Source organism: Marmota marmota, unplaced genomic scaffold (genome assembly GCF_001458135.2).
Source record: "Marmota marmota marmota unplaced genomic scaffold, marMar, whole genome shotgun sequence".
Classification (NCBI taxonomy): domain Eukaryota; kingdom Metazoa; phylum Chordata; class Mammalia; order Rodentia; family Sciuridae; genus Marmota; species Marmota marmota.
Genome location: NW_025999977.1, coordinates 42,114,551 through 42,132,196, shown reverse-complemented (window position 1 = coordinate 42,132,196; position 17,646 = coordinate 42,114,551). Strand labels below are relative to the sequence as shown.

The 17,646-nt window shown below is 39.0% G+C and overlaps 1 protein-coding gene across 8 annotated transcripts in view; it reads left to right on the top strand.

The window, feature by feature from the left end:
- The window catches only part of Ncoa1 (nuclear receptor coactivator 1), a 193,551-nt gene extending 179,688 nt beyond the window's left edge, over nucleotides 1–13,863 (top strand). For 4 of the 8 annotated variants that reach the window (XM_015479918.2, XM_048804734.1, XM_048804732.1 and 1 more), the window contains exons 19-20: nucleotides 2,225–2,314; nucleotides 6,361–8,646. In XM_015479918.2, coding sequence (XP_015335404.1) covers nucleotides 2,225–2,314; nucleotides 6,361–6,531 — 261 coding nt within the window. In that variant the 3' untranslated portion in view covers nucleotides 6,532–8,646. Of the gene's footprint in view, nucleotides 1–2,224; nucleotides 2,389–6,218; nucleotides 6,276–6,360; nucleotides 8,647–13,852 lie in introns of those variants that run through there. The other 4 variants (XM_015479921.2, XM_015479922.2, XM_048804735.1 and 1 more) reach the window with 4 other exon arrangements.
- The last annotated feature ends 3,783 nt before the right edge of the window (nucleotides 13,864–17,646 follow it).

Here is a 17,646-nt window from a genome sequence, read left to right as displayed (position 1 = left end):
GCAGAACATCACCAACACCCAGGAGGTTCTTCTCATGTTCCCTTGCACACACTCTGTCTCCACAAGGAAAACTGTCTGTATTTAAAACAATGCAGTAAATTACTAAACTTTTATTTTTCATGCCTTCCTTTTTTTGTCAGGAGATTGGGGGGTTTTTTGTTTGTTTTGTTTTAATTTGTCTTATTACACATGACAGTAGAATGTATTTTGAGATATGATACATAAATGCAGTATAACATCCCATTCTTCTAGTTGTACATGATGTGAAATTATGTTGGATATGTATTCATATATGCACATATATGCACATAGGAAAGTTTGTCTGATAAACATTCTACTACCTTTCCTTTTCCCATTCCCCCTTCCTTCCCTTCATTTCTTTTGTCTAATCCAATGAACTTCTATTCCCACCCCATATTGTGAGTTACATCTGCATATCAGAGAGAACATTCATTGGGCCTTTTTTTTTTTTTTGAGGGTTTGTCATTTATTTCACTTAGCATGATAATCTCCAGTTCCATTCATTTATCAGCAAATGCCATAATTTCATTTCTCTTTATGACTGAGTAGTATTCCATAGTGTATGTATACTACATTTTTAATCCATTCATCTGTTGAAGGGCACCTAGTTTGGTTCCATAGCTTAGCCATTTTGAATTGAGCTACTATAAACATTGATGTGGCTATGTCACTATAATGTGCTGATTCTAAGTCCTTTGGGTATAAACTGAGGAGTGGGGTAACAGGGTCAAATGGTGGTTCCATTCCAAGTTTTCTGAGGCATCTCCAGATTGCTTTCCAGAATGGTTGCACCGATTTGCAGTACCACCAGCAATAAATGAGCGTACCTTTTCCCCTACATCCTCACCAACATTTATTGTTACTTGTATTCTTGATGTTCGCCATTCTGACTGGAATGAGATGGTATATCAGTGTATTCTTAATTTGCCTTTCTCTGATTGCCAGAGACGTTAAACATTTTTTCATATATTCGCAGACCAATTGTATTTCTTCTTCTGTGAAGTGCCTTTTCAGTTCTTTTGTCTGTTTATTAATTGAGTTATCTGGGTTTTCATTATTAAGTTTTTAAAGTTCTTTACATATCCTGGAGATTAATGCTGTATCTGAGGAGCAGGTAGCAAAGATTTTCTCCCATTCTGTAGGCTCTCTCTTAACATTCTTGATTGCTGATGACGTGATTCTATGTTTAGAAGATCAAAAAACTCCACCAAAAAACTTCTAGAACTCATAAATGAGTTCAGCAAAGTAGCAGGATATAAAATTAACACCCATACATTAATTGAGTTCCTATACATCAGTGATGAATCAACTGAAAGAGAAATCATGAAAACTACCCCATTTACAGTAGCCTCAAAAAAATTGGGGAAATCAATCTAACAAAAGAGGTGAAAGACCTCTACTATTAAAACTACAGAACACTGAAGAAAGAAATTGAAGAAGACCTTAGAAGATGGAAATATTTCCCATTAACAGTATAGGCAGAATTAACATTGTCAAAACAGCCATACTAACAAAAGCGCTATACAGATTTAATGTAATGCCTTTTAAAATTTCAATGACGTTCTTCTAGATATAGAAAAAGTAGTCATGAAATTCATTGGGAAAAATAAGAGGTCCAGAATAGCCAAAGCAATTTTTAGCAAGAAAAGCAAAGAAAGAGGTATCATTATACCAAACCTTAGATTATACTACAAAGCTATAGTAACAAAAAGGGCATGGTATTGGCACTAAAACAGACATGTAGACCAGTGGTACAGAATAGAAGACACAGAGACAAACCCATGTAAATACCATTATCTCATACTAGACAAAGGCACCAAAACATACATTGGAGAAAAGATAGCCTCTTTAACAAATGGTGCTGGAAAAACTGGAAATATGTGTGTAGCAAAATAAAATTAAACCCTTATTTCTCACTCTGCACAAAACTCAACTCAAAGTGGGTCATGGCCATAGGCATTAGACTAGAAACCCTGCAATTCATAGAAGAAAAAGTAGGCTCAAATCTATATCATGTCAGCTTAGGAACCAGCTCCCTTCACAAGACTCCTAAAGCACAAGAAGTAAAATTGAGAATCAACAGGTGGGATAGAATCAAACTAAAAAGCTTCTTCACAGCAAAGGAGATTGTTTTTCATTGAGGAATTTGGTCTTTAATTTAAACAACATGCTTGTAATTTGGCCTTATATTTGTCTTTAATAGATAAATGATCCAGCACTGAGACACACAGGCCTCTACTGCAACCAGCTTTCATCCACTGACCTTCTCAAAACAGAAGCAGATGGAACCCAGGTCAGTAAGCAAATGCTAAGTGCAGAGCTGTCATATGTACTCTAGATACACAGAGGACGCTGCGTAGCATCGTGGTTTAAGAACCTGACCTTGGAAGTCAGACCTGGGTGTGAGTCCTGGCCATACTTTCCTTATTTGTGTCATTGTGGGCATGATACAGAACTTTCCTGAGCTGCTCTGTAACCACAGAACTAACAAGATACCTGCTTATAGGATTGTTGAGAGGGTTAAATGAGATAAGCTTTCAGAGGATTTAACAGAGTTCTTAGAAAGGGTAGGTAGGGGAATCACACAGGTGGCCACCCATTGTTATTGTTTAAGTAACAGTGCTTAAAACTCATCTGTAATAAAAATACTCAGAAGATCTAAGTAAGTTCACACTAAACAGTGTCTGCTATGTGCTCTGCCTCCTTAGAAGTATGTTTCTGAACAGCACAAACAACAAATGGCAAAATTTCCTGTATTAACCAAACTTAGAAATTTTGGAGGTTTTAATTCACTTTGGTAATTTGGGTTTCATCTTTATCTTAAGTTTTTTTTAACATAGGTATTTTGGTGTAGATGAGATAGAAATATACATATCTCCCTTGCCTTTTGGGTGAACTATAAGAAGAAGAGAAGGAAAAAGTTTTATTGTAAAATTTATGATTTGCCAGGCACTGTGGTAGGCACTGTATGCTTTATCTCATTTAAGCCTCACTGTAACCCTACAAAGGAGGTAGTGTTCCTTTTCTTCACAGATAAAGAAACTGAACCTGAGAAGGTTTAACTATATGTACCACTTACAAAACTACAATGAGGAGGAGCTGAGATTCAGACCCAGGTCTCTCTAACACCAAAGTTCATGCTGTATCTGTCACATCACTTAGAGTCTGTTGAAAGATAAAACATTTAGACACATGTACCTAAACTGTCACATAACCAAAGAAGGCAAACTATCAAATTTATGTTACAAGTAACAAGAACATAAGCATTCAAAGAAAGAAGAAATAGGACTGAGGTCAGTGGAAGAGTTCTTGCCTAGTACACAAGGCCCTGGTTCAAGCCCTATTGCTACAAAGAATAAAGAAAAGAGAAATGACTGAGATGTTCAGAGAGAATTTACACAGGAGTAGGCTGAATTGGGCTTGACGGACAGTTCTCAGGCCAGGAGAAAGAGAAAGGTCTATGTAATGGTTGTTAGAAGCCAGAACAAGGGGTAGTAAAGGACAGGGAAACAGATACCTTAGCATAGTCCTGGAAAACAAAATCCACTGAAGGTTAAAAGTTTGTAGTAAGAATTTGTAGGAATCAAAATTGGTACAGTAGATGGGGACAAATTTCCAGCTTTCTTGAATACTAACTGAGTGATCTGGACTTCATCCTAAATAAACTCATCCCTGAAGGAGAACACTGATAAAGCATGCTGGCATAGGCTTTATCTTGGGGTGGAAGAGGTAAAGGAAGGCCTGCTGGGCAACTGGCTTAGGAGGAGAAAGACCAGGTAGGAGGCTGTATCCAGAGTCCGAGCTTTATGAAACCAAACTTCAGTCCTTTGATGATAAAGAAAGGGCTTTTTGTGATTGAGGAATGAAGATGGTCTTCATTTACCAGAAGTCTTTGAAAGTCTCATGCTCACAGAGTCATGTACTGTGTAGCATGACAAATTAGTTAAAGCAAAACAACCAAGCTGTAAGTTCTGAACCTGGGATAGTATTTGAATTGAAGGAAAAACGATGCTGGAAAATCTTCAGAGGCTGGCACTCGCTGTCACCCCATTCTTCTCCCCTGGCAGATCTTCATCTTCTGTGTAGGCTTTGCCTGTCTGTGAAAGAAGTCCTTGAGTCTTAAGGCATCCTTTTTTCTAAGTAAATGTTCAAAATGGATGAAATGTGTTTTAGAGTTTTGTTTTGTTTTGTTTTTAGGTTTTTTTAATTTCAAAAATAGACTTATCTAAAAATATTCTTTTACTTTTTTCTAAAGAAGCAGAATTTTCTCTCTAGTCTATTTTATCATGCTTTTCTTTATCAGGAGTGTTTTTCATTATTTGGGGACGAAAACACATTAGGCTTTACCCCATTATTTCATATTTAGGAATACATAAACATGAAAGTTATGTTGATTTAAAAATAATAGCTGAACCCAGGTATAGTGGTGCATGTCTGTAATCCCAGTGTCTCGGAGGCTGAGGCAGGAGGATTGCAAATTCAAGGCCAGCCTCAGCAATTCAGCAAGGCCCTGAGCAACTTAGACTTTGTCTCAAAATAAGAAATCAAAAGGACTGGGGGTGTGGTTTAGTGGTAAAGCATCCCTGGGTTCAATCCTCAGTATCTCCCCCATAAAATTTTTTAATTGCTGAAAAAAACACTATTGTTTGTGTTCACACGAAGTCTCAGTGGCAGAGTCTTCTTTCTGTTTTAGCCCTTTATGACACCTCTGTTTGTCTCTGTGAATTTATATTTGCCAAACAGAGATCGGAGTGAGGGAGGTAGAAATGCAGGGACAGATGTATGGAAAAAGAGAGAGGACTGGGGAGGACCAGGGGCCAGCTGTACTGGGGAGGAGGCTAGACAGAGGAAAGAAGAAGAAAGGATTGCAGAGAATGAAGAAGCAGGAGGAGGTGATAGGGGATTGTTCACCTGGGAGAGAAGAATGCCCAGGTCAAACCCCAGAGGAAAAGTAGAGATGGCGGTTACAACAGCAGTTTAGTGAGGGCACAGAGGCGGCTAGAGAGCAGACATAAGACAGTGTGCTTTAGATACCTGAGAAAAAGCTCAAAGATGAAGCATATAGGGGCAAGAAGCAAAACCTAGGAAACTAGGAAAAGAGCAAGATGAGGAGAGAAACAGTGCTAATCTAATCTAACTAGGGATTTAATTCATTAGGCACCACAAAAACACTAGTCAGGGTCTGCCTTATCTGAGAGCAAACGGAGTGGGGATGTATGTGGATTAAGAATAAGACACTACTGGCTAGACTGATACAGAAAGTTGGTAGGACATGAAGGCTGGTAGAAAACAACTTTTACTCTGTTTAGAGTAGAAAGCTTTTCAGAGGAGTGGAGTGTAATTGCCAAATATTAGTGATAAATGACAAAAAAAAAAACACATCTAAAATTCTTTATGAACCTATTAAACATAAGGCACCAGTTTGCCAAAAATTGGAGACACTTAGATGCCTTAGAAGGCGTTTCTATTCCTGCTCTGGAGCATTCAGAAGTGTGATATCGGCCTTAATCAGTTCTATTAACAACTTTTTAATAAGCTAGTTGGTAAGACTAACTTCTGGCTTTATTTTCCCAATAGAAAATGTTAGAACTATGAAAAATTGTGACATTTTAAAGGAATATATGTATTATTACTGAAAGTAAAGGGAAAATTCACACTGTCTTCAACTAGTAGATTTACTGTTATTTTTAGCTCATGTGTTTAAGGAATTGTCTATCAGGAAAAAAGTCAAATATAAAATTGTTCAAATGATAATTTGTTGTAATTCTAAAGCTGATATGTGAGGAGCTATGTAATAATATATTTAGATACTACACAAATCTTCCGGACATTAACCTTAGTAGTGCTGATGTCCTGTTACTAAGTTGTGGTGGGTTTATTTTGCTGATACTGGGTTAAAGCCCTTAATTTCTCAGTGCCATCATAAAGATTTTTTATCCTACTAAAGTCATCTGTAGAATGCTTTTGAACTGGTTTTCCAAATAGCGTGTTTTTTTTGTTTTGTTTTGTTTTTGGACCCACCACAGGTACCATACTCTGAAACTGGGCTTTTCCCAACCTTGGCAATATTAGCAATGACACTCACTTGTGGCAACCCTGTAGGGGTTGACATGACCATTCCAATTTTTATTTTATTTTTAAAGTGTGAACTTTCCAGAACCCTGAGCAAAATGAGTGCAGCGATTTTCTTTTTGTAGGACAAGAAGACAGAAGAGTTCTTCTCTGTGGTGACTACAGACTAGAGGAATGCTCTAGTGAGTTTCCACTTCAAGTAGTACCCACTCATAAGCCGGGGGGGCAGACCCTTCTGTCTAAACACATCTTTTATTTGTGTTCCAGCAGGTGCAACAGGTTCAGGTGTTTGCTGACGTCCAGTGTACAGTGAATCTGGTAGGCGGGGACCCTTACCTGAACCAGCCTGGTCCACTGGGAACTCAAAAACCCACGTCAGGACCACAGACCCCCCAGGCCCAGCAGAAGAGCCTCCTTCAGCAGCTACTGACTGAATAACCACTTTTAAAGGAATGTGAAATTTAAATAATAGACATACAGAGATATACAAATATATTATATATTTTTCTGAGATTTTTGATATCTCAATCTGCAGCCATTCTTCAGGTCGTAGCATTTGGAGCAAAAAAAAAAAAAAAAAGAAAAAAATGTTCACTTTTGTTGAGAGATTGAGAGATGCTTTTGTTTCTTTGTAAAGGCCTTGGATATTAGAAACAAGGCAGAACAGTTGGACAATCTATTTCTTGAGCCAAATTTAATTATTCTTATTTTTGTAATCAGTCATTGGCTTCTTATCTGGATGAAGGCTTTTGAAGGAGAACCAAAACAACAAGTTCCAAGGGGAAGACGAAGCTCCACCTCGCTGGCTCAGTCCTGACCCTGCCCAGGAAGATAGGCCCGTGGGGCTTTGCCTGTGTCCGTCCACCAAAGGCTGTCACGTTCCTCAAAACCAACAGCCCTCCCTACCCCACCCCAGGCAGCTTGTATGTACAATCAGCTTCTTCAAGCAACTCTTTATCTGTTGGCTTCAAGATAATATTTTGCCTCCACATATGTACCCTTTCTCCTTTTTTTAAAGATGGATTTAAACCAAGATGCCTCCAGGAAAGAGGATGATATTCACAGAGGAATCCAAAAAATACAGTTTGGGGAAAAAATGCAATAATTTTTGATGAGATGGGTGAAGGACAAGATGTGAGTTCTGTCAATTATTGTAGATACAGTTTCCTGATTAAATCCGGCGAAAAAGGCAGCCTGTTCTTTCTGCTTTTATTGTATTAACAGCTGAGGTAGCTAAAGTTATTTAAAATAAAATTAAATTTATGATTCAAGTAGCTTATTTTTAATCTCACTGTAAATATATTTGATTTCTTGTAGAAATTGATTTCTTTCTGTTTAATTTTGTGCTTTTAATATCATATTCTTGATTTTTCTAAATTTGTGTGAAATATAACATTGATTGAATTGCAGTTAAATTTGGCTAGTAATATTTCATTATTTTAGCAATCGTGATGCCATGTGTGGATTTACTTTGGGGCTCATATCGATGTGGCACTGCCAGAAAGAGCCATTCCAGCTGAGCTAGAGCAGACTACCCCAGAGTGTCCAGGATCACCCAGCCAGAAATGCACATGCCGCTTGTACAGAGGGAAATTAGTGCTCAAAGAAAATCTGCTGTTTTTCTTAGGTTGACTTTGGGAATTTGAGTTTCCATCTGTGCAAATATAAATTTCTCTATCCTGCTCTGAGGCTAATTGGTACCATGTTTTCCCTTTGTGTCCTGTCATTCGGCCACGTCCCATCTCATCCTGGTCTCTGAGAAAGGAGCCAGTGAACTGACTTTCTAGTTCTAGAAGTTCCACCACAGGCCAGGAAAGCTTGAGAAAGCATTGTGTGGAAGAAGCAAAGTAGACCCACATCACTCACCATTACCTGCATCCCTGGGCCTGTGAACGATGACAACACTGACCTTCTGCACCAGCTACCTCTGCTTGCGGCAGAGAAAAGGCCATAAGAACCAACATGGATGAGGAGCATGGACTCAGACTTCAAGGAAGAAGCCATTTCCCCAGGTCCTCCTTTCTGCATCTCACCACCCCTAGTTTCAGATAACTCCATTGAACAGCATCTATTCAGAAACTATACCGAATTTAAAAAAAAAAATTGATGGAAGGGCTCACATGGGTAGCAACTATGAAACAGAAATAGGACACTCAGTCAAAAACATTATCTCTTTTAGTTTTTCAGAAAATGCATCCTTGATTTCATTAATTTCCAGCTTGAAAGCCCAGCCATATTACTCTAGTCCCTACCAAACTGCTGTAGGAGGCCATTTCCATTGTTTGTGATATTTAGATGTGCAGACATCAGGAAGTTCACCCTTAACTTCAGCATTCCAGATGAAGTTTCCTGACTCAGTGCTTTTGCATAAGGAACTAGAAAAGAAAAGCAGTAAGGAAAATTGAAGATGCTAGCATCCTTCCCCATCCCAACTGCACCTTAAAGTATGCATGTCACCTTCAAGGTTTTATAATTGCACTGTTTGTTTTATGTATGTACAGATTAAAATTATTGCTACATTTGAGGAAAATAAAATTGCTTGCTTCTATGTAATTCCTGTCATTCCATAGGAAATTCACTTTTCCAACTACTGAATAGAATCTGTTTAACAACCTCATGGGTTGCCTCTTCATTTACAGGGAAGAAGTGAAACCTACAGTCTGCAGGAAAATACCACAACCCAGAATGACTAACAGTTAATGAAAGGATAATAAAAGAAATGATCTCTAAAACCTAAGATTCCTAATGCCTAAGATCCTCGAAGTCACTCTAATAGGAATCATCTACCCAGTGAAATTGCAAAGATCAGGGTTAAGTTGTGGTAGGGGTCTTTGAGGAAATACTAAGTTGGCCATTTATCCAAGGAGTAAACACTCTGGCCTTGTGTCTTGCCAAGTCTGCTTCAGGCAACAACACTTCAGGGTCACAAAATACCTTGTCTCTCTGTATTCTTGGTCTTTTACATACCAACGTTAATTGATAGAGATGTTGGACTTCACTTGAGTGATAATGCATTCTGTGAAAGTTAAGCCCTGTTTCTTATTTATGTGTTTTTAAGGCAGCTGGAATCAACCAGTGCTTAACTAAGTGGGGAGGTAAGCAAAGGTGATTCCAGAAGGCAGGGGGCAGTCACATTCCCACACATAAATCCATACAGATTTGGTAGCTACTGTCTGACACAGTATTTATAGAGGAGCCCACCTTTTTCCCTACAGTTGTAATAAGATAAAAATGCTACTTCTCTTGGGCTGGGGTTGTAGCTCAGTGATAGAGCACTTACCTAGCATGTGTGAGGCACTGGGTTCGCTCCTCAGCACCGTTTTGATTATTTATAAATAAACAAAATAAAGGTATTGTGCCATCTACAACTAAAAGTATTTTTTAATGCTACTTCTCTTAGATGAGGCTGAATACTGATGTAAAGTTATCCTAAGACAGAAATGAAGAACACATGGAATCAGTTGAGGAAAAATTGAGATGAGGGTAGAACAAGGAAACTTCACTTTCTTTGTGATTTTTGTGTAAATAGGTTCCATTCCTAAAGAAGATCTTAGAAACTATTTAGGCCCTGCAAAAGAAAAAGAAAGGACAATTGTCTGCATATAAAGGCAGTTGCACTGACTTCCATGTAGACCCTCACTGCTCCCCTGAGAAGAGCACCTCCCCCTTGAATGTTGTGAGTAATGCAGAGCATGCTTGGTCCTTGGCCATTCCTGTGCTTCTGAAGAACTTGGTGATTTAATTAAACCCATTAATTCTTTTTATTGGGAAAACTGCCAAAGGGAAGCATTTCTCCATCCATAATCCTTTCTGCCAGCATTAAATTAGTTTTCTTTGTATATTTTATTTTCATTGTCACGAGAATTCATTTAACAAGATTTGAGAGAAACAGTGATTTATCCTTGTTCACTCATTCAACACCTTTTTATTCTTTATCTAGGGCTCCATGGACATGGAAGGATCCAGACAGAAATGAACCCTGCCTTAATGGAACTTATATTCACATTTGTGGGGGTGTGAGGATAGTTAGAAGCATGATTGAGTTCAGTGGTACAGAGGAGAGTTCTAAGTTGCTTTGCTAGTGAGACCATGTCCCTGGTCAAGGCAGGTTTCCTTGTGAAAGAGATGGTATTTTAGGTGACATTTGCAGCATAGTGCAGAAGTAGCTCAGTGAAGCGTGAGGATAGTTCAGAAAAACAGCGTTATGAAGGCCTAGAAACAGGAAGGAGCTCCAGAGAACTCGTTTTTAAATTGTTAGTGTTTTGAGCTCTCATAAACATGTTATTACAATTCTGTCAGCTGATAAACTAGAAAGGAATTGAAGTCAGCCTTTGGCTCCAGGAGGAACACACGCTAGGTTTGGGAACCTCATTTGGAAATTGTACCAACTGAGCTATGGCCTCTTCCATAACTGGCCCTGTCCAACCAGAAGTACAGGCTTCTATTTCTTCACAATCAACTGTAGCTGATAACTATTAAGAAAATTAAGAGGAAATGAATTTTCACTGTAACAATTTCTAAAATCCTTTATGTACATTATTCTCAATCCTCCACAGAATTTGAGAGAGTTGTAAAGACAAAACAATCTCAACACAGTTATGACACCAGCATCACTGCTGATCAGTGGAATTGGGACTCGAAGCCACATCTTCTGATTCCAAATTCTGGATTCATTATCCTAGATTATATGATTTAGGAATAATTTTGAGTCTGCAGAGTTTAATATCATTGTGTTACATTAGGCAGTGCTTTCTTATGTAAGTTATTAAATACAGCTTTGAAAAGAGGGGATCTAATCCTTCTCTGGAAGCAGTCAGAGCCTGCTCTTGGGCAGCCTCAGTTAAATGAAGGCTGATCTTTGGCATGTGGTCAGCAGGGTATCCCACTATAGTTTGGGAGAGAAATTCTGTCTTTTCCATATTTAAACGGAATGAAAAGGGGCCTCCAATGAGATCAGTGTAATATCTTTAGCCTAAAAGAATTTTAGAAGATAAGGTTCCCTATGGGGCAGGTATAAGAACAGCTGACAGGTCTGGGAATGTAGCTCAAAGCTAGAGAGCTTGCCGTGCATGTGCCATGTACAAGGCCCTGGATTCAGTCCTCAGCAACACACACGAGGATGCTTTTCATGAGGCAGAGTAATTGTAGCGTCTACAATTCTTCCTAAGATATAAGGTTTCTTGAGTCATACTTGGGGGTATTCACTTTTCTCTGGCTCTTGATCTTCTGCAGACAAGAAACTTTCTCCTATGTTGTGGAGTTTAGCTATGGTGTAACTATATGTGCTTGTGTGCAAGCTCTAGTCATTTGTACAACCAGCAGAAGCAAGCAGTGCCTATAGGTATCCATAGCAACCTGGAGACATTGGTTTGAGAACAGAAGAAATAAAATGTTAAAAGAAATATTCAATGAGGAATATTCTCCTATGAGATTTATCTTGGTTCCAGTGTCCAAGGATCCTAAGATGCAGAATAAAGAAAAAAAAATTCCAGGCCAGAGTAATCTATTGTTGGTCCGTTGATACAATACAGACTGTGACAGGCAGTATGAGCAGTGTAGAGCTGGTGCTTCTCTCCCACAATGGAGATTCCACATCAAACAAAACACTTTTTCATTTCTACTCTACCAGGCAATGTACTAGGCAAATACCCACTTATGTGCTAATAATTTCTTGTATTTGTCTAGTCTTTCACATATATTTAGTTACTTTCACATATATTTGATCTACAAAGTCTCATAAATCAATAAGAGTAGATTACTTTACAGATGGTGAAACTGAAGCTCAGATGTGTGGTTAAATGGCTGGAAATCTTGGCCGAAAGGGTCAATCCTTGGGCTTTGGGATGAAACCCACCTCTGTTTCTACTGCACAATACAACTACTAGAGATGAAAGCACTGTTAGTAACACATAAAACTGGAAATCCAAGCCCACTGCAGCACACATTTGTAACCTCAGCAACTCACTAGGCTGAGGCAGGAGGATTGCAGGTTCAAGGCCAGCCTGGGCAACTTAGGGAGTCCCTGTCTCAAAAAAAAAAAAAAAAAAAGTTGGAGTGTTGCTGGGGATGTCCTTGGAACTTTAGTTCCATAGATGCATGTCAGGGTTTTTTGTTTGTTTGATTCCAAGGATTGAGCCCAGGGGCACTTAACCAGAAAGCCACATCCCCAACCCTTATTTTCATGTTTTATTTTGAGACAGGGTCTTGTTAAATTGCTTAGGACCTCACTAAGTTGCTGAGGCTGGCTTTGACCTTGCCATCCTCCTGCCTCAGCCTCTGGAGCTGCTGGAATTACAGGCATGTGCCAACCCTGCCTGGCCAGGGTTTTCATTTTGAAAATAAAACTGGGCAAAAATGAGTTTGAGTTTGTTTAGGTCTGAATATTACATGTGTATGTGTATGCATTTTAAGTCCACTCTTCTAGCCAAGACGTCTTACAAGATGCAGTCCTAAACTTCCAACTGGTGAACACTACTATGTAGATTCTATCCTTTCAACCCCAGCTCCTCAAAATTAAGGCCCAAACCAATTAACTTATTTCCCCCAAAATGTGTACTTGGGTCCCTACCTGTTAGCAGTCATTTTCAACAACTTTCTTTTACTCATTTCACTCACCAAGAAGTTGAATGCAACTCATTCTGCAAGAAGTTGTCCTTTGTAATGCCTCAAAGCCACATTCTTCTTTCCAGCCCTATTAATTACAGACCAAATCCAAAACTTAATTATTTCTACGTATGATTGCAGTAACCACCAGATCCAAACTATTAACAGGAAGACCTTTTACATACAGGAAAAAATGTCTTACCTGAGATTTCTTTCCTTAAGCCTAAAAAGTGGTCCAGTCTTAAATTCTGCTTTGTTTTTAAATCTAAAGTAATTATCATACACCTGCCTGAACTCAATTTTAAGCTGCAAACTACATATTCATTTTCTTTTTTAATTTGCAAAATTTTATAAAAATAAGCATTTTTAATTAGTTTTCATTTTAACATTCTTTGATGTTAGCAGATATATTTTAAGTGATAATTAGTAAGCTATAATGTAAATTTCAACCAAATCAAACTGAGAAAAAAACTCCCTATAGAACATACACTGAAGACTCATCATTTCAAAGCTTAGGCTTTCCACTATCACCCTTCCCTGGAGAATTTTCATTCAGGAAATGTTGAAGTAAATGTGAAAATAGAATAGTGTAATGAACCAGTTCTAGATTGTTAAATTAGTCTTCTTTTTGAGGAGTGGGAGACATTCTGGAAATTGAACTCAGCATGCTTTATCACTGAGCCACATTCCCAGCTTTTTTATCTTGATAGTTTCACTAAGTGTCCCAGGCTTGCCTTGAACTTGTAACCCTCCTGCCTCAGCCTCTTGAGTTGTGAGGATTACAGGTGTGCACCACTGTTAAATCAGTCTTTAATATTATTTGTATAACCTCAAAGAGATGACCAGTCATTTTGTCAATTTCTAGCTCAAAAATAAGTTGTGGTTAGCCTTTCTGGGAATCTTTAGATTTAAGAATTTCTCTTATGAAAGTATTATAATACTTACTTTAAACAATTAATTTTACAGTAATTTAACAACAGTGACAGAACATATGTTAACCTACTCTTTACCAGATATTGTTCTAGGCTCTGGCGCTACACCAATGAAGAAAAAGAAATCCCTGTCCTCATGGTGTTTGCATTCTAATGAAGGTTGATTGACAGACAAGCAAATAATGTAGTGTCTCAGATGGCAAGTGCTGTGGAGAAAAATTAAGTAGGGAAGGAGGAACAGGAGGACTGGAGAGGAGTTGTCACAGGAAAGGCCTTCCAAGAAGTTACAATCTATAGGAGGTGAAATAGGAGCCATGGCAATATGGAGAAGAGCTTTCTGGGCAGAGGTGCAAAGGTCTTGAGGTGGGAGCAGAATGAAGGAGGAGAATAATAGATGATGAGTCAAAGAGGTCAATAAGGGCCAACGATCAGAAAGGACCTTGTAGACCAATATAAATTTTGACTTTTATTCTTGGATAGAGAGCTACTGGGAGATTTTTAGGGAAATGACAACTTTTACCTGGGTTTTTGTTGCTTGTTTTAATTTGTCCTAATTAGTTATACGTGACAGCAGAATGCATTTTGACACATCGTACACAAATGAAGCACAACTTCTCCTTCCTCTGGCTGAACATGATGCAGAGAGTCACACCAGCAGTGTAATTATACATGTATATAGAGGCATCTAGGTTGGTTCCATAGTTTAGCTATTATGAATTGAGCTGCTGTAAACATTGATGTGGCTGTGTCACTATAGTATGCTGATTTTAAGTCCTTTAGTTATAAATTGAGGAGTGGGACAGCTGGGTCAAATGGTTTACCCGGGTTCTAACAGGATCACTCTTGCTTTTGTGTTGAGCTAGGACCTAGTTGTAGAGAAGGCAATGCAGAAGCAAGGAAACCTGTTAGGAAGCATTCAGTCGTCCAGGTAAAAGATGATGGCTTGGACCAAGATGGTAGCAGTGGAAATCATGAGAGGTGGCCAGATTCTGGATATATTTTGAAGGTACAAACAACCATATTTACTGATATACCAGATGTAGGATGTGAGAGAATATTTGAATAAGAATGACTCCTAGGTTTGGGGCCTGAGGAACTGAAAGGATGGAATTGTTACTCACAGAAAAGGGAAAGAAAGCAGGTTTGATTCATTTTCTGTCCTAAGTTTGAAATTCCTATGAGACATCCAAGTGATTTCAGATCTGAAATCTCAGATGATTGTGGCTGAAGATAGAAATTTGGAAGTCATCAGCATGTTTTTGGTCCCAGAGACTGAAAGATGACTAGAACCCGAGTCTCTTAACTAGGCCATCTCTCTCTCATTAAATAATAATCTCAAGTAGGGTTTATTCCAGGAACAAAGATGATTCCATATTTGAAGTCTAGCAATGCCATTTGCCATAGTGACAACAGAGCAAAAGACACGATTATTTCAGTAGATGCAGAAAAGCTATTTGATTTTTTAAAATACCCACTTATAAATTTTCTTTTAAATTTGTTGAACCTGTGCTAGAAAGGAAACTCCTTAATCTGATGCAGAGTATTTGCTGAAACTCTCAATAAATAATACACCTAACAGTGAAGGTCTAAAAGCACTCCCACTAAAGTCAATAGCTAGTCAATAGAAGTCTCTTAGGACTTCTGTTACTGTACTAGGGGTCCTAGCCAATGAATTAAGATGAGAAAAGCAAGAATGAAGACTGCATTGAAAGACACTAAATTGTCCGTAGTGCTTCCATAGGGTATTGTTTAAATTATTCCCATAATAATCCTGTGGAATTAGTCACAGGTAAGGAATCTGAGGCAAAATTGCATAGTCATTGAGTAACAACAGAGTTGAGCCTTAGCCTAGAGTCTTCTGGGATTGTCACTTGCTTTGCTCTTTGTTTGTATCATAAAGTAACACCATATTTCTTATGGTTCAATTTCCATTCTTGCAGCCACATCATCAGTCTTGTGCCTCGATAAAGTCGTGTAACCTCCTTACTGCAGTCCCAGCTTTCCTCCTCTTCCCAGCAAATACATCTTGCACATGTTGCAAGATCAGTCCTCTTCTGTTGTGTGCACTTCTTCAGAATTCCTTACATCCATTGTTGGGAAAGAGGTAAAATGCTTTATCCCCACTTTCAATGTTGTGTTTCTTTGCAGAGGGAGCTTAATTGACATAATGCTTTAGATCGCTGCTCCACCTACCCCTTCCTCAGGGAGGGTAAAAGGATAAATCCTTCTGATTCATATTTCTCAATTGAGTAGAACCAGTCTATCAAGGATTGATAGGTTGAATGTAGGGGATCTGTTCTCTTTACCCTTACTTTATCCATAGGACCAGTAGGAAGCACAACTTTATGAGAGTATCTGCTCTGTGTACTAACACTTTCCCTTGGGACAGGGAATTTGCAAGCCCATTGGGGTTATCACATAAAGCTATATCTTCTAATTGATGATAAAAGTGATGTTTTGTTTCTCTGCTTTTTGTCTCATTTCTCAAGAACCTAGGTTCAGCCAGGCACAGTGGCACATGCCTGTAATCCCAGTGACTTGGAAGGCTGAGGTAGGAGGATAGCAAGTTCAAAGTCAGCCTCAGCAACTTAACAAGACCCTGTATCAAAAGGAGAGAGTGGTTAAGCGCCCTGGGTTCAATCCCTAGTACCAAAAATAAATAAATAAAATAAAATAAAGCCCCAAAGCACACAAACAACCCTAGGTTCAGAACTTGGGCACCACTTATTTGGCCCTTGCAAAACCCCCACAGCTACAATCCAGCCTTAGGCCAGCATTCAAAACCTACCACACCCAGATCTTGGAGAAGGAGAATCTGGGGCTGTGCTGAGCTTGACCTCAGAGGACAGCTAAAATGATCATAGCCAGGAGTGATGCTTCTCAGCCATTTTTCCTCACTAACACCTTCCCATCAGGAACAATAGCTCCATATTACTAAAACTCTCACCCAGGAAGCAGAAAGGGGTGCACACCCCAGGACAGCATCTCAGAGCCTTGTAGTCTAACAGAGGTGGCTTTTCCTAGGCCCCTGTAGGGGAGGCCCCTGCATTCCGTCAGCACTGTGAGTGAGCCGTGACCTAAGTTTGGATCCTGACTTCCAACATTCAGAACCTCAATTCTGTCAGCTCATCCAGTGATAATGGGGCTGTAGTCACACAACTAACAGTCACAGGAGGCTGATTTATAATCCAGAATGTCAATTAACCAGTTTCAAATGACAGCTACAGCTTTCCTATGCTTGAACTACCAGTGACCCCTTTCCAAACCACCCTCTAAACTAGTATCTGGGTGGGGGGGCAAACCAAATTAGTAACCAACTGTGAGAAGGTAAGAAAACTGAACTGATAAAAGACCTAGTTTCTAATCCCAGTTTTGCCACTGACTGTGATCTTGGGCAAGTCAAAGTTTTTTCCAAATCTGTAAACTCTGAAACAAGACTGCATGCATCACACAATTCTCAGAATTGAGTAGAATGGAAGCACTTTGTTAATTATAAAATGTTTTTCAAATATAAGAAACTTACCAGAGCATAGAAGATTCTTTTCAAGGATATATCATCTATCCTCTGGCTTACAGTATCATCTTTTCTCTACTGGAGAATATATCACTTTTTGTGACCTTAGCCCATGGGGCAGATGTATAGTATACTTAGGTCCAGATTTCTTCACTTCTGATGAGCAAATTATACAAACTTATTGTTTGCCTTTTAGGTTGGTTACCTTGGGGGGCTCAACTTCTTCCAGGTAGTAGCAGAGTTTCTGATTCAATGGGTCTTCAGTGGGACCTGAGAGTTGGCATTTCTAACAAGATCAATGATGCTAATCCAAGGGACCATACCACCATTTGAGGACCACTGGTCTAGTAATAGTCTAAGCTGATAGTAATAAGAAAATCCGTTGCTCCCTACTTCTTTCTCTCACTCACCTGCCTGCCTGACCTTTCCCCACGTTGGCCGAAGTTTATGGCATTTGTGCTCAGATCCCTGCTTTAGGGATTTGCCTGAGTAGTATCCGCATGT